This window comes from Vanacampus margaritifer, chromosome 8, assembly GCF_051991255.1.
Source record: "Vanacampus margaritifer isolate UIUO_Vmar chromosome 8, RoL_Vmar_1.0, whole genome shotgun sequence".
Lineage (NCBI taxonomy): Eukaryota > Metazoa > Chordata > Actinopteri > Syngnathiformes > Syngnathidae > Vanacampus > Vanacampus margaritifer.
The window spans coordinates 19,962,948-19,989,976 of record NC_135439.1 but is presented as its reverse complement, the minus strand read 5'-3'; the positions used below and the strand labels follow the sequence as shown (position 1 = coordinate 19,989,976).

At 40.2% G+C, this 27,029-nt stretch overlaps 1 protein-coding gene across 3 annotated transcripts in view; it reads left to right on the top strand.

Moving 5' to 3' along the window:
- Positions 1–25,580, top strand: part of tafa4b (TAFA chemokine like family member 4b) — a 44,282-nt gene extending 18,702 nt beyond the window's left edge. For 2 of the 3 annotated variants that reach the window (XM_077573594.1, XM_077573596.1), the window contains exons 2-6: positions 44–153; positions 765–880; positions 8,439–8,594; positions 19,800–19,924; positions 24,765–25,580. In XM_077573594.1, the coding sequence (XP_077429720.1) occupies positions 766–880; positions 8,439–8,594; positions 19,800–19,924; positions 24,765–24,776 (408 nt within the window). In that variant the 5' untranslated portion in view covers positions 44–153; position 765 and the 3' untranslated portion in view covers positions 24,777–25,580. Of the gene's footprint in view, positions 1–43; positions 162–764; positions 881–8,438; positions 8,595–19,799; positions 19,925–24,764 lie in introns of all 3 variants that reach the window. The other variant, XM_077573595.1, reaches the window with a different exon arrangement.
- The last annotated feature ends 1,449 nt before the right edge of the window (positions 25,581–27,029 follow it).

Below are 27,029 nucleotides of genomic sequence, written 5' to 3'. Positions count from 1 at the left end.
AGGGGCCTTTCTGACCTGGTGTCTTTGTGCTTGCTCATTCCAGGGGCTTCTTCTGTTTGAGTGAAAGAAGAGGCGAGCTAAAGTGTGAATGGATGCAGCCATGGCCTGGCGCTCTTAAGAGAGGCTACGCTGTGTAACAGAGCAATTAAAAAGGTAAGCAGGTAAAGAGAAAACAGCACAGTAAGGGATAGAGTTAATGATTTAGATTAGTATATTGAGTGAAGCAATTGATTGTTTTGCAAAAAAATATGTAGGGTAATACTTAAACCTTCCAGTACAAATGTTGCAATTGATTGTCCAGATACATCTTGTCGCGCTTTACTGCACAAGCAACCATATTTGATACCTAAAATAATACAACTGAAATGTACATGGCATGCCTTATATGTAATAAATAAAAATAAATTAATAAAATGATACATAAATTGTGAACCTGTTCATCATCACCGTCATCATGGCTCGTAATCGGCTATTACCAAAAGGAAATTGGAAGTGCTAATCATACTGGACATAAAGAATGCTGAGACGATAAAGCAGCCATTGTTGTTTTATGGACAAGGACACACACTAGCTTCTTTGCCCTTTTCATTTTTACCTTTGACCTACACTGATACACCCCTCACATTTTTTTTATAACAATGTTGTATTTGCTGTGATGTTTTGCCTTCTATGTTCCGGTTGTAAACTTGGACATGCCCTTTCCCCCTCCTCTCTTCTTCATCCATGCCGTCCTTGTACCTCTTTTTCCTCATCCCTTTACGCAGGATGAAGCTGTGCGGGAGGTCAGCTAGGCCTTTGCAGGTGGTCTACCTCGTTGCCTTGGCGATGCTCTGCGTTGCCCCCGTGGCCGCTGGCAACCGCAACCATCGGGGATCGACAGGTACACATCGGATCTCGCTCTGAGCCCATTTCACAAATACCGCAAGAGGTTAATTACACTGTCAGTGCAAAGACCTGAAATGTTTCTCAAGGCTGAACAATCCCGACTGGTCCTGATGGAAAGGGACTGAGCTAATCTCTTTGTCCTCCTCACTTGACAGAATGAAAGATAGACTGTTGTTTCTCAACCTTTATTGAGCCAAGGGCCCTACACTGGGCCCTATTTTCATGCCCAGTGCAAGTTTAGCGCAAAGTGCAGTCTAACTGCACATGGGTGGAGTTTTCTTTCTTTTAGTATTTTCCTAGACTTTGTACAGGCAGAATTTAGCGTAAGGTGTTGCGTTTGCTTTGTTGTGTGCGGTTGTGGGATGGAATGCTGCTGACTCCTGGCCAATCGAAGCGGCTTCCCTCATTCCCATTAAAATCAGGGCGGTTGAAGCGCACACAGTTGTTGACATTGTGGAAGCAGAAATTAACTCGCTGGGTTCAAAAAGATGAGATTGGCGCGCACGTAATGCATTTATACAGGAAAATTGCAAGATCTTTCCTTGTGGATGATGCAGTCGGCCGCGCGTGTAAAGTGGGCAATTGGAGACGAGTGCATCTTTATCTCGCAATAAGGGTGGTATTATTAAAATATTTTTATAATGATAATAATTTGTACGATGAATTGATTTCACTAATGACTCAGAGGGATTTTCTCCCACTGTTGTCATATTCTGAATGAAATATTAATGAAATACCAAAATGAAATACTGAATTTGAAAATTACATCCACCACACACTTGCGTAGAGCGCTGAATCTGTGCCTGCACCTAGATGAAATCCATCAAAATTGTGTTAAACCACTAGTGCCACCATTTAGACTTGTTTTATGCGGGTCTAAAATCAAATCTACTTTTTGTCAGCAAGTTGCGGAACAGCCAGCAACGTATTGTGTATCTACCAAATTCACAAACACGCTAAACTACACTTACCGTGAGACTGATACCTGGAAAAATACTGTAAACATTTTTATGTAATTTTCAGAAGCGGACCAAGCATCTGCCAGTCTTCCAAAGACTTTAGTGCCTTTCTTCTTGCACACACCAGAGGCTGTAGTTGCTCAAGTCTAGCGTCCTGTGAAGGTGAACCATCATATTGCACGTTTTGACACACAGGAAGGCCAGAGGCCAGATTCGAACCCCCAACCTCAAAACTGTGATGTGGATGCGCTAAGCACTTGTCCACCATGTTAAATCAAGTGCGTGAAATTGCATAATTTCCCAGGGCATACCTGCTGTACTTGTTGCACTGGTTGGAAATGACTGATCTCGACAAGGCCTCCTTTTGGGCTTGGATGCAAACACGTCTCCAGTGAATGAATGAGTCTACTGTATAGATGCAAATGGCACTTAAGCTGTCAGGAGATGTCAACACAAATATATCAGCGTGGGTGTGATCTGATCTACTGAAAGTGCTTGGAGACGTCTAACACTTTCAGGAGTGCTGCTGACATTTTTCAGTCCGCCCCTTAGTGGATGAGTGTCGCTCCTGATTGAGAATATCTCACAATGCTATCACATCTGATTTTAGGGGGCTCGTTATTAACACTGCCGACATGCATCACAGTCAAATAATTGCTTTAGTTACTGCCACTGATACTAAACTAAATCTATTTTCTGTTTATTGGCCTTTGGAAAAGTTCAGCACATTAATAAGCACAATGCTAATTGATGAATCTTAATGAATTTGTGGTGGCTGCAGGGACAGCCTTGGCTTGTTGGCAGCAACCTCTGGAGTCACCTCTTCCTCATATTTAATTATGACAATTTCCTTAATTGTCTCTGGGTTTCTTTACTCCTGCCGCTTGTGTTTTGCAAGGTGACCTTTATTTGCAGTCGAAATGCGACCAGCCTGCAGTCTGGGCAGTGAGTGATGGTATTAGTTTTCCTTTTGATCGAGAGGAGGCAGCCTGCTTACGGCAGGGACACCACTAATTGCAGGCCTTGTGTATTGTGAAGGTCACGGGTGCCCACCCCCTCCTTAGTCGCCCTCACTGTGGAACAAGATGACTTGCTCTCAAAACCAACTGCGGCTTTTTTGAGAGTTTTTTTTTCTCTCTCTCTAATTGGTTGAGGTGGAAAGCTTTTTGGATGTGAATATTAGCCTCAGACACAAGTAATTTCAGCCTAAAAAATAATTGGCTGCGTGTTTGGTGCTTCTTTTTAATAGATATAATCATATGCTCGTTTTGGGGGAATAATTTTAGGCTCAAAATTGTTCTTAGGTGACAATGTGGTTGTGAATGGTTGTTTGTCTATATGTACCCTGCAATTGGCTGGCGACCAGTTCAGGGTGACTCGCCTCCTCGTATCCAAAATCACCTGGGATATGCTCCAATTTACCAGCCACCCTTGTGAGAATAGGTGATAAAACGGATACATGGATTGTGAGCATTTTTTGGATTCACATCACAGCTGAAGTTCTATTAGCCACCACAGGGTGGCTCTAGAGGTCAAAAAATGCCATGCTGGACTTGTTTCTATTTTAGATCAGTCATATTTATTTTGGAATGATTATAAGAGACATTGTGCTGTTTTGTGCACAACATTGAGTCAAAGTGAAATAAATGCAAGCTCGTCTTGCAGTCTTAGTATTCAAGGTTGGCTAGACACAATGTGAAAGCCACATAGAATATGTTACATTTCTGGAAAATTCAATGCCCCAACATCTGCTACTGTGCAACCACTATACTAATAATATATACTAATATGTACTAATAAAAAAATACATTATCAGCATATCAAAGGGGAAAAAAGTGCTGATGATTCTAAGGACCTATGACTGTGGTAACTGAAAACAGCCTTTTGTATTTGGAGCAAGTTTAAGTGGTGTGGATGTTTTTCTTTTGGGGTCTCAAATTACTGGCACCGCTGAATGCAGGACAAAAGAACCAGTTGTAGCATAAAGTGGTGGTTGTGTAACATCTACTGTGTAATTAATGGAATGATTATGAAGATCCCAAGTGGCGGTGGGATGTCGCTACGATGAAGCCGGAGCTCTTTTTTGGGGTGTGAGTGATGTTGCTAAAGTATACATTTACTGAAGAAAAAAACAAAACAAAAAAAGATGCACCATGTATTCGGTCCCTGGGCCTTCAGTGGCTATTTATCCAACTTAATCCACATCTTAATACAATGACTATGTCCGAGTTACAGAAATTTAATAATACTAAACTGAATAATACTAAATAACATTGACATGGCAGGACTGAGAGGCTTGAATCTAACTGGCCAAAAAATAATAAAACAAATCATCCACTTACATGAGCCCAGAAAAAAAACAGTACAAAGGAACCAAATAGACTGTTTGAAATAATCAATTAATATAATTTATTTTCCAACAAATATTGCAATTTAGGTTATAAATGCTAGTCAGTGATTTTGATAGATTTTAGGCCTGCAGAGAATGGTGTTGGGAATTTTGGCTCTTTTTTTGACTAGCGGTTATTTAGAGCCCACTCTTTGGACTTTAAGTGGCACCTTAAAGCGATAGTTCGGGTTTTTGGACATTAATCTGATTGGCATCCTTACCAAAAGTGGTGTGCAATCAGCACTGACTTACTGCTGACAACGTCCTATGACCCGAGTCCCGGTCCGGTTTTGATCAAGACAAAAGTAGTCCGGCAAGTTGGCTGGGGTCACGGAAATAAAGCGTTTTTCTTCTAAAAACAATTTGTGTTCAGAAGAGTGATAAATTTGCATTACAAAGGATCAAGGATTGTAAAAGCAGCAATAGTTGCAAAAGACACTGATAGGTGGTTCGTGAGCAGTAGGTTCCATTATGTTTCTTTTCCCCTCTATGTTTGTGGAGCCTTCCGATATGAAATTTAAATTGTGCAAAGTCTGAACTCTACCTTTTTTGTCTTTCCACTTAATTTCTTTGTGTCTGTAACCTCCACCTTCCCCCTTCTGCCTAGCGTGGAAACAGAGATGCTGCCACACAACTTGACCATTCGGCTTTAACAGTGAAACGACAACAAATCTGCAACACTGGTAACTGCACATTCTTAAAGGGAAGATCTGCAGCTATTTATAGCAGATTTAACATTTACACAGGGATGCTCAAAGGCCACCACACCACAGTGACCTGAAATGAAAGTTAGCATAAAGTAGAGCGAGGTCTGATGTGGGCCTGTACGACACGGATAATACGGTTGATAATAATAACAATAATAATAATAATAACAACAAAAAATAACTGACACGTATTTGTATGGAAGAAATGTTCGTATAAGGCAGTGGTTTATAACCTTGTTGGGGGTACTGATTGAACTACACTGAACCCTTCTTCATTGAAAAATGAAGTGGGGCGTGGGATTGAGGACCCAAATGCAGGGAGCAAAAGCAGCCAGGCAAGGATGCAGTCAAAAAGGGGATTTAATTAAGAAAAAGGCAAACAAGGTACTTGGCAAAAATAACAAAATCAACAATGTCCAAAAACATAAGTCGGAGCAACAAACCAAACAGGAACACGGCTAAGCAAGGAACAATGACGACAGGACATGGCATGGGTGTGACAACGACTATGACTCAACAAGAACTGAAAGAAAGCAGGGAACTAAATATACATGGTAACAAGACAACGAGAGACACCTGGACAAGACACATGTGGCTTGGGGAGCTGATTGGGTAACACCAGGGACCGGGATGACAAGAACAGGAGGACATGATAAAACTTGACGAGACATTGACAAAGGGAGACACACAAGGAAAACATGAGCCATAAACAAAACCAAAACACAGACCATGACAATGGGATTTAAAAAAATAATAATCCCCAAAATCAAGACATTCGTATAAGGCTTACTGGTGAACAAAATGAACAGGGAGAATATTATTTTCATTGAATCTGTCTCTCTTAACCTTGGCTTCAGAAAGTGTTCTTGTATTCCCCATCTCCATGCAACATAAGGAAGTGTTCCTTTAGTTTTGCGAGATACCATAGCTAGTTGTGCTGGACTAGACTTGCATTGCAAATCATACAGTTAGAACGCTGACTCCCATCACTCAACTCAACGCTATATTTATAGAGCACTTTCAAACAACCACCCTTGTTTTCTTAAAATGGAACCCAAGGGCAGCAGATACAATGAAAACAGCAGAGGCCCCAGATTTGAACCATGTGGAACACCATATGTTCCGTTATAGATGTGAATTAATATTGTTCATTTTCGTCCGACCACTTTCTTTTTTTGCTCGACATAGTTGGAAGGAAGGTTACAATAATAGAGAAATCACACGCTGCACCATCACAACAACCACAAATCAACTACTGAGCACACCAAATTCCCTGCAGCACAGTTAGGCCAAGCAATGTAGCGTGATCACCTACAGCCAATGATGGCCAAGAGTCACGTATCGACATGAATCATTTGAGTCGAGTGTGTGTCTTGATCTTTGTTGAACCCCTGGGGTTCGACCCAACCCAGGCTAAGAACCACTGCTATAAGGTGAATGTTTGTAATGTAGTGTTACTAATCTGTTACAGCTTGATATGGGTTACATATGTCCCCCAAGCTTTTTTTTATCATCAATTTCTGTTTTATTGAAAATTTCGACTGTCCATTCATATTTGTGTGCATATGTGTGTATATGAATGAACTACAACTGGTGTCTCAGCCCCAGACATGGGAATGGTGGGGTGGGGTGTAATGACAGTGCAGGTATGATAGCAGAGAGCCCTCTTTGAGAACAAGGGATCAATGATGGGTCTCTGCGGAGAAGAGAACAAACAAACTTGAAATCAGAAAAGATGAGTGGGGCCACGGCCTGCAGAGATCGGATCCTCTGCAGAGCGTTTTTCTTTCTGATTTTGTGTGCACTTTTGTGTCTGTCAGCAAAGCCTATTGAGCTGAGTGGTAAAAGTTGTGGCGTATGTGTAAAGTCACGTACACAAATGACACTTGAGCTCATGGCTCAGTCTCGCCCTGGCGTTCGTACGGCTGCAAAGAGGCTTATAGGTTGCGGCGTCGCCTGCAGGGTTTGCTCAGGAAATGTCGGAGAGGCCAATAGGTGCACAACAAACCTCAAGATAAATCCTTGGGAATCCCTTTGAAAACTATTTGGGAAGATTAGCTTTGACCAATCATGTGAGGCCTCTACATGATCTATCGTCATATTTTCTGTCTGTGTGCACATGTGCTCGCAGTGTTGAAAATTCCCCTTTCAGTTTAGGTCTACAGTATTTCTTCAATATATTGGGCTCCACTGTAATGTCATGGTATATTTTATCGGAAAATCAACCTCTAATTACCTCGGGTGCAGTAAACAAGTATTAAAGATGATTTTACGTTATATGGACATGGCATCAGTGGTGTATTTTTTCATTTTTATGTTCTAGGGGAGCTATACGCCTTCAGATTAGCAGTCTGCCCGTCTAGGCTCTTAATATTTCTCTCTATTATCTTTTATAGTAGTCATTTTATTTCACACATGTATAGTAACTTATCTTGCAATATATATTCTGATCAAGCATTAAAATTAATTTGAAGGAAAGCAAGATTACAGGCCAACCACGTAATAAACACCTTACCCCTAATAAACATCTGGTCCTAGCTACAGTTGAGTAAATCAACGCCCAAGATACTATATTCTGGAAGGTTCCTTGCAGCTACGACAGCATGACCGTCTCGATGTCATCGGTGTCAACATCTAGATTTAAAATGTATGTACTTATTGGCAAGCATAGTGTAATAGTGGTTAGCATATTTTCCTGACTCTCCAGGACTGTCTCTTCTGACAGTGAGGGGGTCAGGGTTTCAATTTCTGTTGGAGGAACTCTAGCTAGCGTGACGGGGCACCACAAACAGTGCTGCACCTCTTGAGCTGTGAGGCATTGGGGTGTTGGTGCCTTGCTCAAGGGCACCCCAACAGTATTCAGCATGCAAACTAGCATCTCACATTTTGCAGTTTTTTTTTTGTGCCTGAGTCAAAACGAGCAGTTCCCAAGCACAATAACAATTTTCTAGTGTCATCAAGGTAAGCATTATTATGAAGTATGAATTGTTTACACATCTTTTGTATAGCATATTTGAGAAGGTGTGCATAATACATAAAGAGGACTCATTTTCAGTTTGCCTGCAAAGAAAGTAACTCCAATTTAGAAACATCACACACGTACACACATTAAGTGATAGTTTCAGGCAAGGACACGTTGTGTTAAAATGTACATGAAGTTAAACGCATCCTTCTGCCTCATTACTGTCAGGAGAATGTTATAATTAACTTGATGAAGTTCTCCAAGGAGGTTTGTGAAAAATCAAGGTAGCTCAAGAAGTGGTATGTGTGTGAGGGATGTCAGGTGAAATTTAATTATACTTAAAATGTGACTTTGCGCGACACACATTTATACACAAACACTAACATACACTTGCTACTTTCATTATTTTCTCTTTGTCAGACATCAACAGCAGCAGATACAACATATTCCTTTACTTTAAAAACAAAGACAGTTCAACTACTACATTTTCGAGTATGAGCTTGATGATAACTATCTGTCTGTCTTTATGTGTCCAGTTTCCTACCAGGTGAAGCAGGGGACATGTGAAGTTGTTGCTGTCCATCGCTGCTGTAATAAGAATAAGATCGAGGAGCGTTCCCAAACGGTCAAGTGTTCCTGTTTCCCCGGGCAAGTCGCTGGCACCACCAGAGCCAGACCCTCATGCGTGGAAGGTAAACCAAAGGGGGAAAAGAAATCAATTGGCAACTGCACTTTTTGTGTAACAAAGTGTGCAATGATGACCATATATCATCATTCAAATGGGAACGTCCATCCACTTTTTTGTGCGTCTTCTTCTGATTTGGGGCGAGATGTGGGGTACATACTGAATTGGTCAATAGTCACCAGTGTGTTTTTAAAACTGGGGAGTAAAACTGAGTTCACAGTGGAGAACATGAAACTCCATACAGAAAAGCCTAATAACCATGCGTCCACCATGCTTTGGTAATAATATAACCATGTACAACAATTTATTTGCTGTATTTCGTGGAGAAGAAAACATTCATTTCATGTAATACCTCAGTAGTCTAATTTTACTTTCCCAGCTTTCATGTGCTTCTGGAAGGTTCCTTGCAGCTACAACATCATGGCCGTCTCGATGTCATCGTGTCTTCAAAGCGGTTCCCTTTCATGGCCTCCTTGACCTTAACAGAGGAAACAAATTCACACAAAGCCAGATGGAGTGAGAAAGGAGGTTACCCCCTGCAGGGTGTTGGTCTTCTTGGCCAGGAACTGTCAGATGCTCAGGGCATTGTGAGCAGGCATGTTGTAGGGTGAAGCATCCACAAGTTGTCCTCATGCCTCAACTGTCTTCTCCTCTTGGTCTGGCCCACGTTCTGTGACACCCTTCCTGGAACGTTTCTGACACCTCGTACAAAATGGACAAATCCACATGGTTATGTTATTATGTTTAATACCGATTTCCTCCCAAAAGGGCACTTGATCTCAGACATTTGAATTGAATTGTGACAGCAAACAGATGCACCCCGTGATCAATGAAATATTAGCTAGTTAAAAGTGGCTTTAGTATCATCACATGAGGCTTTGCACCAAAAACAAACAAAAAAAGAAGGAAAGAAACTGCGAACGATGTCTCACATATATCTTCAAAATCTATTTATGTTTGCCCCACTTGTCCATGAAGTTTGTAATCATTGTGTTTGTGGTCTTCTTGGTTCCCCAATGCAATTTGGAGGAGATTTCAAACATCATGTTCAGCAGCTGTCAACCTCAAGAGCATACATTTTAACTTGAGGCCAAAAACAGCTGATTTGATTCGGGCCACAATTCCATGTTGTATAGAACTGCATGGACAGCTGGTCATGTACATGCCAATCCAATAATCAAATCAGGAAATAATCATGAATTTTTAAATATAATTAAAAAACAAAAATGTTACATTTTACAATCATTCAACAAGTAAAGAAAAAAAAAATCACTCAGTGATGCTATTCCATAACGAGGCCAGTAGAAGGTGCTTTTCCCATTGAAATCACAAATTTAGCACATCTACTTGTTCATTTCAACACCATTTTCACCCAATAAACAACTTGATTTGTTGTTTAACCTCTTTGATGAGATCCTAAATAGCAACAATGCGTTGATAATGATAAAACCAAGCAACCGTATCAACGATGATTTGTTTTGTAATGGAAGTTCACATAAATAAGGAGCAATGTGAGGTTTTTGTGTGGATTTACTAAAGTTTGCAAATAGGAAGGAAGGACACCGATCAGAAGCAAATACAAAAATAAGTGGGATGGATGACTAAAAGTCTCTCAGTGGTAAATTATTTCAGATGAGGATGGATGGCTCTTAATCACTGCCTTGTAAATATATGCACACAAATTGTCTGAGGCTTGCAATTGATTCAAATCTAACCTCTCAATCTCACTGCTTCACACATCCAAATCCACTTCCAAAGCTCATCTGGTGAATCGAGCTTGACCTCCCGAGTTCACGGTTCCAAACGATCCACCCTCAGCCGCTCGCCCGAGCACGCCAGCTCCTCTCTGACAATGCTCACTCTGTTGCCAGCCAATGCAGAATGGCCGCGGTGTAAATGGACTTGCATTATTGATGCAGCTGAAAGAGGAGCAAATGGCAGCAGGTCCTATTACTGGCTGGAGCCTACGAGACTCATTACTGTGAGACAAACTTTTTTTTTTTTCATATGAACTCTATTGTTTAGTTATCAAACAGCGCAGATGTTGACTTTATGATACAACTAGTGTCAAGTTGTGCTGTCTGACAACGCCAATGCTGTTAACCAGAAAGGGCAAACACATACCAATGATTGGGCCGAATTTTAACACCAGCCCACTTACGATCAAAAATCAGCTTTGAAAAATTTGCCTGATTGATGATCTTATTTTAAAGGAACCCCGACTGCAGTGACAAGTTTACTCTATATTATTTATTTGGTTGTTACTAACATAACTATGAGATTCATTTTTCAAAAATCATTTCCAGTTTAATTTTGTGGAAACCTTATTTGGACGTACACCGCCGTTGTTATTTAGGTCGCAACGCATTCAGTACGTAGTCACGTAGAATGGCGGCAGGCTCTATGCTGAGCAATGTGAAATGCCTATAAAGAAAGCAAGGTAAGCCTTGTAGCGTTCCTAAAGAAACAACATACGATCGGGAGATCCCCCACGCCACATTCGAGAGTTTTGATCGTCCCTTGAGGAACGCTACGCATGCTTACCTTGCTTTCTTTATTGCTCTTTCACATTGCTCGTCAGAGCCTGCCGCCATTCTATGTCACTACGCACTGAATGCGTTGCGACGTAAATAACAATGGCGGTGTAAGTCCAAATAAAGTTTCTACAAAATGTATTAAACTGGAAATGATTTTTGAAAAATGAAACTCATAGTTATGTTAGTAACAACCAAATGAATAACATAGAGCAAACTTGTCATGACATCTCAACACTAAATCAACTTTTTTTTCCGGATAAACTGTATAAACTGGTGTCTACAAATGCTGTCTACATGTCCTGGTCATTACTTTGACATTTTAGTGCATGTTTGTTGAAATCTTAAATTTGGGGCAAAACCGAGTGTTTGGCGCCATCTCCAGGTAACACACTGGGATAAACTCAATTTGGCTGTTTGTCCTCTCATTACACGAAACAACACACACTACGTCACTTGTTTCCACGTGATATAGTCGCCCCCGCCACCCACCGGCTCATTCTCGTACACGCCTCCTTAAACGGCTTCTTTGTGAGTTGCTGCTGTCAATCACAGCCAGACCACGCCCAACCCTCACCCCATCCACAACCCAGCGGTCCTCCAGGCAACACCCCCTTTCAACGCCAATTTTAAATTTTAGTGAGGGGTGGAGCAAGAGTCTCACTTCCTGTTGAGTTATCCTTTAAGAGTGATTTTTCCTCTGTGACCTGCTCAGAGAAGCCTTGGCGGTTGAAAATGATAATGTTGTTGAATATTTACAATCCCATATCCTTGTGGGTGGAAAAATGTACAACGGAACTGTTGCCAATAAACTCCATGCACTCAGTACTTCCGCGTTTCGGGGTCCGGCATCATGCTAACTTCCGGTTGCTAGGCTAACTCAAAAAGCTCTGAAAGGTCACCTGAGAGTTCAAAATGTAAACGTTTAGCGGTATTCTTCAGGGCAAACACACCAACCACTGCTTGGGTGGTGGAATAAACTACTGTTAGAAGTTCCAGAGCCACTGGCAATAGGTGGAAATTGGTGATATACAGAGACCTTACAAAAACCTTTATTTTTTTTAATTTTTATATACAGTTATATCCCTCCCGCATGCTTTAAACAAGTAGCGAGGGAACACTGACTTTAAAATTGTGTCTCTGACTGGTGCCAAGATGTGTGAGCCCGACCGACTCCGTTACACTCTGTTTTACTGCCATGGCAGTGCAGTGTCAATTGACTCTGCCAAGTTTGGTTAGGCTCACAATGTCAGTTAGGAATATCTTTGCTGAAGTTTGGCTTTATGATCACATGCTTTTCAGAGCTGCTATCCTCACTGAATGGGGCTTTGGTGACATGCAGTAGGCTAGCCATGTACATTAGCAGGAGTAGGCTATTCCTATTCTTTTTCTACTCTTTGACTGTGGAACATAAAGGTTACATTAGTCAACCCTAAAAACATTTTCAAAATTTTTAAGATAGTTGGACCTACTTGTGTTTTGAATTATTGTAGGTGTGAGTTAAGATTTTTTTTAAGTTTCTTTTTTTCTTCTTTTTTTTTTTTTTTACAAAAATGTTGCTTTATAAGGCTTTCATTGGTGTAGCAAATTATTGTTATTTTCATTTACGAATGTCACAATTTTATACATATATTATACAGAAGATATTCATTCTGAAAGGAAACTCAAGGTTTTCAAACAAATCTGTCTGGGTTTTCTCATTTATGTTGATAATTGCTGCATTAAAGCTGCTCATTGTGCTCAATGTAGAAATTTGCACCAAAACATATTTACAATAGCCTATTCATCTGACCATTGAGTACGTGAAGAAAGGAGTTCAGTAGCAATTCAAAATTTTTCCTGCATTAAACAACTTTAAAATAGAAATGTTTAAATAATAACACAACATATAATAGTAATTACTGTATATACTTTTTAGTACAAAGCTCCATTTTTAGGAGCTAAAGTGTATGTTCAAAGTGTTGAATTCTCCTAGTCTATCAGAAAAGGCAGTCTTGAATGGAATCCAACTAATTGGAATTAGACTATAATCTAATTATGTACCATCATAGAAGGAATAAAAACGCAAATGCAACTCGTGAGCTGGACTCAAGGTTCCAAAAACATTTTCTTAGTACACAAACGCCCATTTACCTCAAATATTGTTTACAAAACTCGTCTAAATCTGCGTTAGTGAGCATTTCTCCTTTGTCGATATAATCCATCTGCCACACCTGTGATGTAGGCATCACAGGTGTGGCAGATCAAGATGCTGATTGTACAGGATTATTATTGCACAGGTGTGCCTTCGGCTGGCCACAATAAAAGGCCACTCTGAAATGTGCAGTTTTATCACAGATGTTGAAAGTTTTGAGGGAGCAGGCAATTGGCATGCTGACTGCTGACTGCTGACTGCATGAATGCCCACTAGAGCTGTTGCATGTGAAATGAAAATGAATGTTAATTTCTCTACCATAAGCCTTCTCCAAAGGTGTTTTAGACAATTTGGCAATACATCAGCTTCATGGCTTGACAACCGCAGACCACATGCAACCACACCAGGCCAGGGCCTCCACATACGGCATGTTCACCTCGAAGATGGTCTTAGACCAGCCACCCATTCAACTCATGCAACTATCGGTTTGCATAGCCAAATATTTTTTTCACAAACTGTCAGAAACCCCTGAGGGAAGCTGATCTGCATGCTCGGCGTCCTCATCGGGGTCTCAACCCGACTGCAGTTCGTCGTCATAACCGACTTGACACCGAGACACTAGCATCTGATCTACTCTAGGTCATGTTTTGCTCTCTTTGCTCGTCTTTCCTCATGTGAGTGCTTAAGTGTAGCTGTGTAATCTATTTCTTGTTGGGTTTTACTCGGCCCTTGTGTATTCTTGTAATGCACAACTGGTTCCTCTGTGTTGCTAAATCATAATAGAAAGAACAGTAGACGCTTCTCCAACTACCCCAGGATCACCGTGCCGTCCACTTACGATGCCTGAGGGTTTTATGCAGACTATACCTTTGGCTGCTTGTCTTATGTACTGTATGTGTGTGCAAAAGTGCATTATATTTCTTTGAAATAGTAATGACCTGGTGCCAAGGGCCCACCACTGATCCTTTTTATTTTCCACACAAGCATCTACTGTACTGTGCGTGTGTTGGCCCATTGAGTGAGTTGCTTTGTAAAGTATTAATGGACGAACACTCAGGACATCCGCACCCGAGTGCACATTTAGGCATGTCATGCCTTACACAAGTCCTCATCCAACTGCAGACTATGTATTCATTCAATTCGTTTTTTAATCAAAATGGAACGATTCTCTTTGTATTCTCTATCTTGTGATAATAAGGGTTGCAGGTCACTCAAGTCCCATTGAACTCGTAAAACAAATGAATCACATGACATACTCTATTCCATTTTTCATGTCGTTGTTTGATGCAAGAGCAAACTGTCTGACCCTGAATCACTTAAACATGCTTAGATGATTAATTGTTCACTTTTAATTATTCACATCAAGCGCTTCGTGTCAAAATAATGGAGGTCTTTTTTTCTTTAGCGAGGGAGCATAGTGGGTGAGTGGTTAGCATGTCTGTCTCACAGGGGTTTGAATCTGTGTTTGGAATTTGCAAGTCCATCCCAAGATTATTTTTTCTCCTGGTCATCTTGCCAAGTGTAAGCGGGGGCTCTATTTCACTCGCAACAAATGGAAAGATCGATTGTGTATTCTGTACATTGCATGATGCTTATAACAACTTCAACAAGAATGGTGCAGACCTTCGTCAAGGTTGAACACAGACTGCAATGATGTCCCTGTGTCATTTTCCTTCTCAAAGAGATGTTTGCTTTATGTGTGGGTGAACGCAAAGGCAGTTGCGCAAACAAATGTTTTGTGGGATATTGCTTTCCGCCTGTACTCTATATTCGTATAGATGAAGACAGAAATGACGACGTGGCTATTTACCTCATTCGTCTTTTGAGATTGTCGATGCTGTCACTTCTTTGAGGGAGTCACTTAAAGGAAGCAATGAATATTTAAATCAGTGGCAAACTCTGTGGCCCCTTCATCGTAGATACTGAATGAATTCAAGGCCTTAAATTGAATCCTAGCAAAAATGTAAGAGATTATTTGTTTATTTTGTAATGTGTCCAAGCTAGAGATGTGATTTCACATACAGCATAACATGTGTTTTATAGATGGGGTTTCACACTAAATAATTTGAACTCTAGGTCATTAAAAATAGATGCTTGAAAGATTTTTTCCACAAATTGATCAGTCAACATTGACGGACGTTCATTAAAATTTTGCACTGGCGGGCTGGGCCCAAGTATGAGGATGCACTCCTCACTTTGTCCACATGATGTCACAAACATTACAATCAAAATGCCAGCAAAAATGCTGCATGAAATGAACTGTTTGGAAATAACACACGCACAACCGTTCACATAGCAAATGTAATAAAAGAAATCACTCTGTGATTGACATGTTGGCATTAGTAGGAAAGAGGCATAAAGCTGTTGGCAGCCTCATGGCCTAAAACGTCTCCGTGCCTCATTGAGAGAACCTTGGAGACATTTGAGGATGCCCCCAGGACTAACTATACTCATACCCTTGAGCTTGCTCAACAGCTGCACGCTCAGCAAAGCAGTATACGGTTGTTTGAAAGTTTTAGAGCCACCTTCACAGCAAAAACTATGATAATGAGGTGTTGGTACCGTCAGGAAATGTGTGACTAAGTTGTGAGCTTTTTTATTTGGCAAACAATGACGAAAAAGTACTGTAGTTTATGCTTCTGATCTAAATGCAACTTATGGTGTTAGAAACTGCAGCATGATTGAAGAAGTGACATTGAGTGAGATATTTTTGGTTTTGGTTCATTTTAACACATGTTGGGAAAAAGTTACCACCCCACACCCCAAAAAAGCAAAAAAAAAAACTCCCTTCAAACATGCCCCCAACAGTAAAGGGGGCAAGTATGAACAATATATCATATCGTACAATGAACTAGTTAAGAAAATAGAGGCTAAGGATGGAAATCCGAAACCAGTTTGAATCGTTTCCTAGTAATTCAATTCCTAGGAATCGTTTGTTTGCTTGCCTGACGATTCCGCTTATTTTTTCCTCTCACATTGCAAATGGGTGATGATGTCTGTGCAATATAACAATATTTATTGTAATATGATATAAAACCATCTGCCATACAATTTTATTTTCCCTCGCTGCTACAGAGGGAATCCTGTAGTTTATTTTCCTCTGCTAAGTAATATGCGATGCCGGAGAGGCGACGGGTAGCGGAACGGGGGCTGCGAGGTGTGTTCGCACACATCCTGTAATTCACAAGAGCTCTCGGAGCGAGCTTTGTTCTTCATCAGCTCTTGATCCCAGTGATTCACTGCTCGGACTTGACACCGTTTGGTAAGGTTGGGCCGGCTGCCGTCAGGCTCAGTCGGTGTGCTGTTCTCAAGAAGCAGTCTTGTATTTCTTTTTCATTCAATTTATTTACAGCTCAGCACACAGAGCTAACATTGCATCCATAAATCTGTGACAGTCGTCCAATAAATACGACCACGTCGGTCGTTTTGAAAAGGTGCCAAATTACGACCAAGTGTTGCGTATTTTAGTTTGGCGAGCTCTTTCGGCCATGTGAAATAGCGCAAAAATACAGAAGTGAGACACAAACCCGGTCCGTCCGGTCAAAAGACGAGTGTTTAGCTGACTGAGCTATTTGGTTGTTTTAGTGTTGACTACATGTTTTGTTAGCGTTGACTACATGTTTTCTAACGGTCTTACAACCTCACTGTGCTTTTTCCTAATCTCAACCATTAGTGTCCCATGTAAAGACCAACGTGTACTGTACAACCTCACTGAAAGCCTCATGCTAACCCCAACCATTAGTCCGACGGTGTGATGTGTGTGCAACGATTCATGAATTTTCTCCCATGTTTAGGCAGCATATTTGTTCTTTGCAGGCAATGCATCGCCACAGCAACAGCGTGCAATGAACTGAATAGCTTTCGATAACATTTCATTTTGAGCACATTATGATGAAACACCCCCAGTTTCAAGACAATCGGAATCGTTAAAATGTGACCTCTAGAAAAGGCCCATTAATAATGCTAATAATAATAATATTAATAACCCTGGTTGAGACAGACTCCATCTTTCCTGTGACCCCAAACAGTATAAGCATATAGAAAATAGATGGATGTTACTATGTATTGCAGGGACATATAAAGAAATAAAAACAATTATACAAACGCATTGTCTTGAGGCAATACTGACAAATTATATATGAACATCTTGCAAGATTACCTCATAGGCAGAGAGTTAGATAAGAAAAAAAAGCATCAAGTAAAATCAGCGTCTTAAAAAACAAGGGCTCGCTTATCTCAGTTTAGCATAAAGATAGGAGATGTAAGGCAAAACATCTATTTTGAACCACGCAGACACCGTTTTACTTAGAAGAAAATATATGTGAGAAAATACGTCCTACCATTTGATAGTGCAGGCAGTACTCATCTGACACATCATTCTACACATTCCCTGTTAATTCCCTGAGGTGAAGATCTCAGAATTAACTGCTCCCCACTCCGGCTCTAATCTCTTTCAAATCGATCTGGTGAGGCCGGTGTCTGATCTAATCATGACATCACAGGCCGAGCGCTGAAGCCCGTTTGTTTTTGGACTTGACAGGCAGCTGCTGGTGTGTCAGGCCGGCCGCGCCCACCCACTCCACTCCAGCATGGGATAGTTGCAAGGAAGTAATAGCGCTCACAGGCCATTAGCTCTAAATAACACTGCAAGCACCGTCATCAGCACCATAATGGAGACATTAACAAGCATTACACAGCCATTGGTTTTTAGAACCGTTAACTGCCACTGAGCTCATGCATCATAACAGCCTGTTAAACGTTACTCTTTGTAATCGCTGTGATTTTCTCATAAGGACATGGAAACGTCATGTGGCTTTTGTTTTGATTGTGCTGTGTCCTTCCCATCTTCATCATTGCAATTCTGAGCTTGTACTCTACAACGGCTTTAACCCCACTTGCTTTAGGTTCGGTTGAACTCATGAGCACCCAAAAACGTATAAAAACTTATTTTAAATATTGCCATGGTCCCAAACAATTTTTAATATGTTTTTTTGTGTTTTTTAAGCTAGAGCATACAGAAGGCTTTCATGCAGCCTCTAATCTGAAGATGTCGCTTAAAGCAATGGTAGCTATTACCAAAAACGGCCAGCAGTTGGCAGCAGAGTATAAGAGATCAACCATGTTGCAAAAAAGCTATTTTCCCCCAGTGTTTTAAACAGATTTATGAATAATGATGAAACTTATATATAGTTATACTCTAATGAAAATTGCTGCAAAACAGAAACAGATAGAAATATGTTTTGTCCTGATGAAAGAAGAGACTCTAATCTTGCTTTTGGTAGATTCCAAGTTTTTTTAGCAATAAAACACAATATTTTGTGGGCTTTGCAAATCAGTCAACATCCAGTAAAACAGCCGGGGTTGCTTCAGTGAAAATGGCTGTAAGTGAATGAGTTAAGATGCTCCATTCCTGCGTAGCCGTCCTCAAAAATGACTCACTGTTTATCTGCTTAATTTCCCTCATTCGTCATTTTCAACTAAATATGTTTTTGAACACAATTATTGAGCTGAATCTACCTCCCTTTTCTCCAAACAGAAATAATTTGAAGCATAGTCAAACTGTTGCCTTACCATCATAAAACCTTCAATGCACAGGCAATATTTTATGTAACAACGCAGCAGTTGTTTCCATTCTAATCCTACAGGTACACACCTTGCATTTCTGCAAATTTTTAATTAGGTTTTTTCATGGAACAATACTGAAGAAATAACACTTTGACACAGTGAAAAGTAGTCAATGTAGTTTTATATAACAGTGCCAATTTGTTGTTCCCTCAATAACTCAAAATACAGCCACTAATAGCTAATCCCCTGGCAACAAAAATGAGCACACCCCTAAGTGAAAATAACTGAATTGTCAATATTTTGTCATTATTATTATTTATTTATTTTGAGAGTGGAAAAAAAAAACTATTTGCCTTTTGAAGATGTCTGACAGCCACAGAGGAGAGGGCACTGGAAGTACAGTATATTAACTTTTTGTGGTTCTTACATCACTAGTGTTGCTGATGGTAAAACTGGCATCTTGTGGTAAAATTAACTTGTTATAGATATCTAATTAACAGTATTGCACATAATGTAATGAAAGGCCAGACTCTTTCCTATGTACATGCAATTTAGAGGGGAAAAAAAGTATTATTATTAACATAATTATAATGTTAGAATAATATCATTATATATTTTTAATATTTCAACATTGTGCCATATAATAAGTTGCGGCTGGTAAAATGTAATGATAAACCATAAAAATATTAATAAATAGTAGTGTATAATATAATACTAATTACCCAGTCCCAACCAGACAAATGACAAAAGCAAAATACGCTCCATCTTCCCATAACTGTGACCAGGATGACCAAAATAGGTGATAGATGGATGAACTGTAAAGGCAATAAAAAGCATGTACTTATTTGAAATGATAAATGTTATTGTTGTATGTCAGAGAAACAGCCCCAATCTCGCACTGTTATTACATCTCATAATGCAGTCCATTCAATGACTTCCTGTCTTTTTTTTCCATGTTTCTCTCCATCTGCTTCTTCAGCCTCCATTGTAGTCCAGAAATGGTGGTGCCAGATGCAGCCGTGCATGGATGGAGAAGAATGTAAGGTCTTACCGGACTTGACCGGCTGGTCCTGCAGCACCGGCAATAAAGTCAAAACCACAAAGGTGAGAGTTTGTGTTTGCTTTTTTGTGTGCACTAAGTTCCCTGCCACTCTTCTGCTTGACGTATATCAGTGCAAGGAAGCAACTGTGTTGTATCGTCATTTGAAAAGAGCAACATTGTGTGGGACAATCTGATTCTTTAAGTCACACACAACTTCAAACGTTGAAATGCTGTCATGCATGAGATCACGTGACCGCAGCATATCTTGCAAGTCTTTCAAATATATTCGGCATATTTCATCAGACTTCAACCCAGGGCGCAGCCAAGAAGACCCAACTCTTCAATCGTGTTCAATCTTTGGCTTAAAATGAGGTGACACTATAGAAGGGTATCAATGGAACAATGTGATGGTGGCCACAGAATGACACACACTGAAACATAAAAAAACAACAACAGACTCACTGATAGTGTACCTCTTTATAGGTAGCATGAGTTCAGTCAATGTCATTTATTGTCTGCATCCTGTATGACCCTGCGATCAACTAGTGATGCCGCTAACGTGCTGTTGCATGTTTTTGAGTAACTTTTAAGTAATCAGACTACAGTTACTGTAAAACTCTTAAAACATCAGTATTTCTGAAAGTGACACCTTTCACCACCGTAGGTGACGCAGCAGTAAGACAGAATTGTCAAGACTTAAATAAACAGAACAAACTTCTCAGCCACGGTTCCCCCTCGTGCACGTATTGTATTGTAAAATGAATATAATGAATAATAAATTAAAGTATACCTGTTCCTAACACGATAGCACTCACTAAATTCACTAAACAAATAACTATACATTATAAGACACACAAGAAAGCATAACTCTTGTATTTACAGCTTGAACATACTGAAGAGTATTCAAATTCACGTTCACAACTGATAGTGACATCATTGTTTTCAGTGCATTGTCAACTCATGTTTCCATAAACAGCAAGGGAGGAAGGAGAGAGTTGTGTTTTCAAGCTGGAAATCTAGTCATTATTTTCAGTTTGGGTTAGCTAAAAACAAGCACATTCTGTGCTGTTGACAGAGAGTTATCTAACTTCAATAATAATGAAAAAAAAAGAAGAAAGAAAGAAACACCACAGTATTCATTCAACTTTAAAGAGAAAGTCACACCAGGTTGTGTGACTTGTCCCCAAATTTAATTGTTGTTTAATCACAACAGTTAAATAAGTCAAGTAAAAAAGACTTGATTTTATTTAAATGTGTATTAATGTTAAGTGAAGTCTAAAAACATTTTATTGTATTTTTTATTTAAAACATGTAGTCCATTTGTTTATTTTTTTAAATAAAAAATAAGTCAAAATGTTGTCTTCATTTCATTTAAAAACAAACTATTATTCTAAATGTCAAATGCACTTCAAATTAAGTTGCGAAACCGGATATCATTCTTATGCTAAGCAGGGTAATTGTCAGTATCTGTTCAATATAACCATTAAAGTAACTTAGTTACTTTTAAAATTGAGTGTAGTAATCAGTAAAGTAGCTAAATTACATTTTAAAAACAGTAATCAGTAAAGTAGCTAAATTACATTTAAAAAACAGTAATCAGTAAGGTCAATAACAGATACTTTATAAAGAAAGTAATCAGTACAGTAACTAAGTTACTTTTTAAATTCAGCAATCAATAAAGCAACTGGGTTATTTTTACAAGGCAACTATGGTAACAGTTGATGGGTAGACTAAAGTGCAGTCACCCAAAGTCAGTTGAGATCTCCATCTCCCTGTGGCCCTGGATAGAATAAGTGCTATAGAAAATGCATGCATGAATGAAAACAGTACACACGGGCTGATAAGTCAAGTGTTGATAAGTCAACAATAGTGATGAGATATACGGTACGTCGGAAAATCAGTGTTTAGTTTAGTTAAGACTACCCACGGAAGAACAGAAAAGGTTATTTTCCTCTGCAGTCATAGTCATAGCTGTTTAATGAACTTTTTTTGCAAGGTGCCACCTACAAATATACAAATGCAATACTTTTGATGTCAAGACCTATCAGGCAAGTGACCTCACCTTACCTCGAAATGTCCCTCCAAAAATATACTTCAGAAATACATTACAGACACCCTTTCAGCTTGACTAACATTTGATGCAGCTGAGATAGGCCTTGGATCTTGAACTGAATTGATTTTTCTCTTCTCCGAGTAATAGCTTGTCTGAATTAATGGCTGGTAAACAGAGCCTCATTAAAATTTGATGACCTGTACATCATATAACATCAGAGCTAATCATGCAGTTAAACACAAATAAAGCCTGAACCTATTTTTAAGTGGTTTAGAGTAAAAAAAAACAAAAAAACATTTAAACACTGATGTGAAACATCAGCATACATTTCACTTGCAACACGAAACTTACAAAGTCTTCATCTTCTGTGGTCAGGATAGAGACGACCTGTGCACACTCCACACTACCAGCATTTGGAGGGCTTAATAAAGATTCAGCTGCGGGGTCCTTCTCGGCCGTTTATAAGCTGCCGACATGTGGAAGTTAATTTGTGTCTCGGGTGTGAGCGTATCTCTGCGTGCCAGCGAAAGGAGAGCAGGTGCACTTGATTTACACAGGTGCGAGGAGAAAGAGTTGCGGGGGAAAACGCACTGGCACCATAAGAGTAATTGCTCAAGAGATGGCATAACAGCACAACATCTGTCGCATTCATTAGAATGCATTATGACTGTCGCCTTCCGCAGAGGTTTTACAATTAAGGGTCATAATTAAGTTGGTAAGTAGGATAGACTGAGGAACAGAGGCACTGCTGGGCTCAGCCAGCCACAGGCAGAGGATTTAATGACCCCGGGCCTAACAACAACTCTGGGACCGATAGGACAATTATCCTGATCCTGTTGCCTCTCCCCTCCACGTCTGTCTATTTTGTCACTCCTTCCGTGTCACTGACCCATCAGCTGACAAGGGGACGAGGATCTGAAGGGCTGATTGCATCAGTGGACATTCATTTGCATTTGCAAGGTGATTTGGGATCAGTCAACTGTTACTTGTGAGACTCTGTGGCAGATGTCACTGGCGATCGTTGCAACGAGACATCGCCTCCATGGCAACCGTTTGCAGGGCATTGCTCTCGCACTCTCCGGCTCTCGTTATTGTCCAGCATCTCTCCTTCCGCTCACAAACTCAACATCGCATTCACTATGATTATCAATTTCTGTCCAGATCTCTTTACTCCCACACAGCGTTGGTGTGTTGAAAGATGTATGGAATGTGTCTGAGGACAGAAACACTGAAAGACTCTTTTTAATAAGGATTCATGGGTTATGGTCAACAAGTCCTCCAATTGAAAAATAAATGAAAATACGACTCCTCAGAGCGTATTCTGCGACAGCTCCCCCAATGGTGACGGGAAGAACGCCACGTTTGTTCTAAGTGTCTTCGCCATTGGGTTGAAAAGTTGTGGTCAGAAGATGTCCTCCACACAGTGGAATGGGTGCAGTAACACATGTCCCTCGTAGGGATGTAACGATAACGGCAATATCGTGATATTGCTGCCACAAAAAAGCCGCACATCTGTTGAAGAAGTCGGGTTGATTTCCATTTGTGCAGTTTTAGCACCATCTGATGGCTAGTTTTTTTTAGTGCAGTTTAATTTTCACAAGGCATGTTTTGGCCCTTCTATGTTTAAATTCCATGCTTATGGTCAAATGTAGGGGAACATAACATGCTTGTGAAGGGAGTCAATATGTGGAGGAACTCAATGTCTGCTTGCGTTAGCAGGTAAGTACTTCAATATGTCTATTATATTTATGTATTTTTTTATATGTAATATTTATAATATTTTTATAATATTTTGCATTGCTGTAATTACAAAAACACAATATTGTGTGTGTTTAGTATGAGCTCTTTTTTTTCTTCTTTCTTTTTTACAATATTGTGACCTTTTTTGTATTGTTAAACTCCCCCACAATATCGTGATAATTATCGTATCGTGACCTTCATATTGTGATAATACCGTATCGTGATGTTTGGATACCGTTGCATCCTTAGTCCCTAGCGGAGCGACACTCCCTGGATGGTTGAGGTTAGTATTTGGTTTGCAGTCAGTTTGTCATTTTCAAATATTTTCTTGGCCGACGGGGGTCGTTTAAATACAAAAGGTAACGTAAAAAGATAAAGGTAATTGGTCGTAAATTGGGGCGTGTAAATGGTCTCTGTGATCGTATTCAATTGGAGGACAGTCTCGTTATGGTACTTACAGGCAGTTGTGACTTTGACACCATCCCGTGGAATTTTCCTTCTTCAACATAGGAACTAACCATTGAGAGAACATTCTCCACCTATCGCTCAGTTTGGATGTTCTAGTGTAACAAGAGAATCATGATGTAATTCTGTGCTCAATGGATGTTCAAAGCAAGCGGTAGACTTTTCTCTGTACCCTGCCCCATATCTGACAGACTATCTTGACAATTCCGGTCTTCATGCTTAGTTTGTGCTCGTCAACTGCTGGGGCGTTAGGGGTTAAAAAAAAAAACATCAGCTATTCGGTAAATTTATACAGATCAGTCGTCTGTTGGCCGTGCGTGGTGGTCAGCAGTTTACACCGTGTGCACATACTATATGTGGCGACATTTGTGAGAAAAGAATAGTAACAAAACAATGTCAAGCAGACCGAGAACTTAAAAGTGCATTGTTCCTTCTGCTGTGTGTGACTTGATCGCTCGTGTGTTTGAGTAGCTCCAATGTAATCATCAATACAGTACAAACCATCAAGTTTTGTTTTAGGGATAACCATGATATTTGACTGTTTGTTGCTGATGTTCGTAAACTGGGTGCGAGAAATGTGTATTCATTCCATTCAATGCTAAATTGCTATTATCTCTGCTAATGTTTATTTTATTTTTTTCAAGGTTACGCGATAACAAGAGAGCCACTGGAGCAAGAGGAAACGTGCAATTCTCCATGTGGAAAGAGTGGATGACTCATGAACTTACTAAAAAAATGGGGAAAATATGATGTCGGCATATCCATGATGAAACAAGACAGTAAATGTAACCACAACAATGCCGCACCTGTGGCCATGAGGGGACTACCACTACAGTTGGCCAGGGTGCACAAGGACACAAGTGACAGATTTTCAACCATGTGGATGATTGAAATCAATACTGAACAACGAGCAAGCATTTCAAAGTGTGTCTTTCAACAAAGCATTTGTGGACGTTGTGCGCCACTGGACACGACGCGGGCCTTTTGTCAACATGTAGAGCTCATATACTGGAGCAAAGAGATAGCAGCTCATAACTAGCAAATTAGAATCAAATTGCTCTTGTGGGTCAAGTCGCAGCCACAAAGACCGTTGTGTGAGAGCCAATTTGCAGTTCTAATTAGGAATTGCGGTGTAGGAGCATAACAACATATAAAAAATTCATGTATGATATTTGCACTAGTTGAACCTTTGTTTGGTTATTCCCAGTATCGCCCGTATCACTCGTGAGGAACTTATAAATCGTGTAAAACATCTGACATTTGAAATAGGCAAATACATGATTGTGTACATCCTGCCTTATTACACTTGAGTGGTTGAAAATGGCGTAGTACAGTATAAATTGCTACAATGTGAACTAGCAAATGAGATCATCCCGTATTTTTGGTAGTTATAAATATTTGTTCTGTGACATCTCCAATGTCATCTTTTCAAATGAGATTCATAAAAGGTTCAAGCATTAGCTTGTGTTGTCTTTATTATGAATGCTTGCTGTTTTTCTTGCAGCCATATCGAGCTTATATGCAAAACAACTTTCTGAAAGAGGGTCATTTGGAGCTACCTTTACGAGGTATTGGAGGTGTCTGTGTGCATGCGCTGATTTCCCCCCAGAAAGCTTTTCTGCATCAATATTTCAGTGAGATATGGTGAAATAATTGCTAGGGATAATGGCAGTTCAGCCTTTTGCAGGCTTTTTCCCTGCAGGCTTTGTCACTGTTGCGATGAGGACAACAGTGCACACCCAAAAAGCCATCTTACATCTCGCTATTAATTCTCGCCCATCTCTCTGTGCTTATTATCTTCCCTTTCCACCTTTGCGATCCTTACTAGTCAGTTAATTTTGCTTTTAAGATTTCCCGACTCTATTGTATTCCTCGCTTCAACACACATCCAATTGCGAGTCTTTCCCTAAATGTGTCTATCTGCCTGTCTGATATGTGAACGTGTCGGGTGATTGTGTCTCCGGGTTGGCCCGCTGGGGACCGTTCCTCTCTGAATGAGACTCTCTGCTTTCAGTCATGCTGCTTTATGAGCTATGATAAATCTGTAGGAGCCGAGTTTGTGCCTTTCCTGCTCCTCTCCTCTGCTCTGTGCCAGAGGGAGCTTGGAAAAAGCAGGCCTACTAGTGGCAGGCAGCTCCACACTCTCATTACTGAAGGGCCAGCATAGCGCCTCGCTTCTCTCGGGACCGCTGACATGGAATATTTTTAGGCCTGTGTTGCAGCACTGCAGCTTTGCCACGGTGGCCTCAGTTCTTCAGCAGCTTCTCAGCAACAATTGTCGGTTCATAAGTGGGCGGAGGATGACTTTCTGGAGTCTGTTTTACACCCGAGTTAAGAATCAACAGTCAGTGTCAGGGTCACCCCACATGGACACACCTCTTTGGAAGAATGACCCACGCGCTAACGCAGCAATTTAAGTTGTAAAAACTTTACAATATCAATAAATGAGATTTATGGTTAAAATGTGCATTAGCAAAACAAAGCAAGCAAGTTGGTGGCTCCAAATCAATTTGCAGAGTTGTTTCTTACAGCTTTAAGTTTAACGCAAGGTCCTGTAAATTTGTATTTCTTTGTTGTTGAATGCGGAAAAGCCAGCTTACACTCGAGCAAAATGTCAAACATTTTGTTAAATTGCCCAACCTAAAAATGTTATTGAGGTTTGTTGACTTGAAATTTTGCATTCATCATACTTTTCTTTTCTACAGTGGAAAATCTCAGCACTTACGATCGCGCATAGCTTGGTTGTGACACCGACGTGACCGAGCTCAACATGGCCTCTCAACATGGATTCTCTTGTCAACTGTCATCGCAAAGACAAATGTTATCATGTTCATAAATCTCGTCAAGACGACGTTAAATCGTTGTGACGACTTAATCTCGTCTTGATGACTTCATATCCAATCATGATG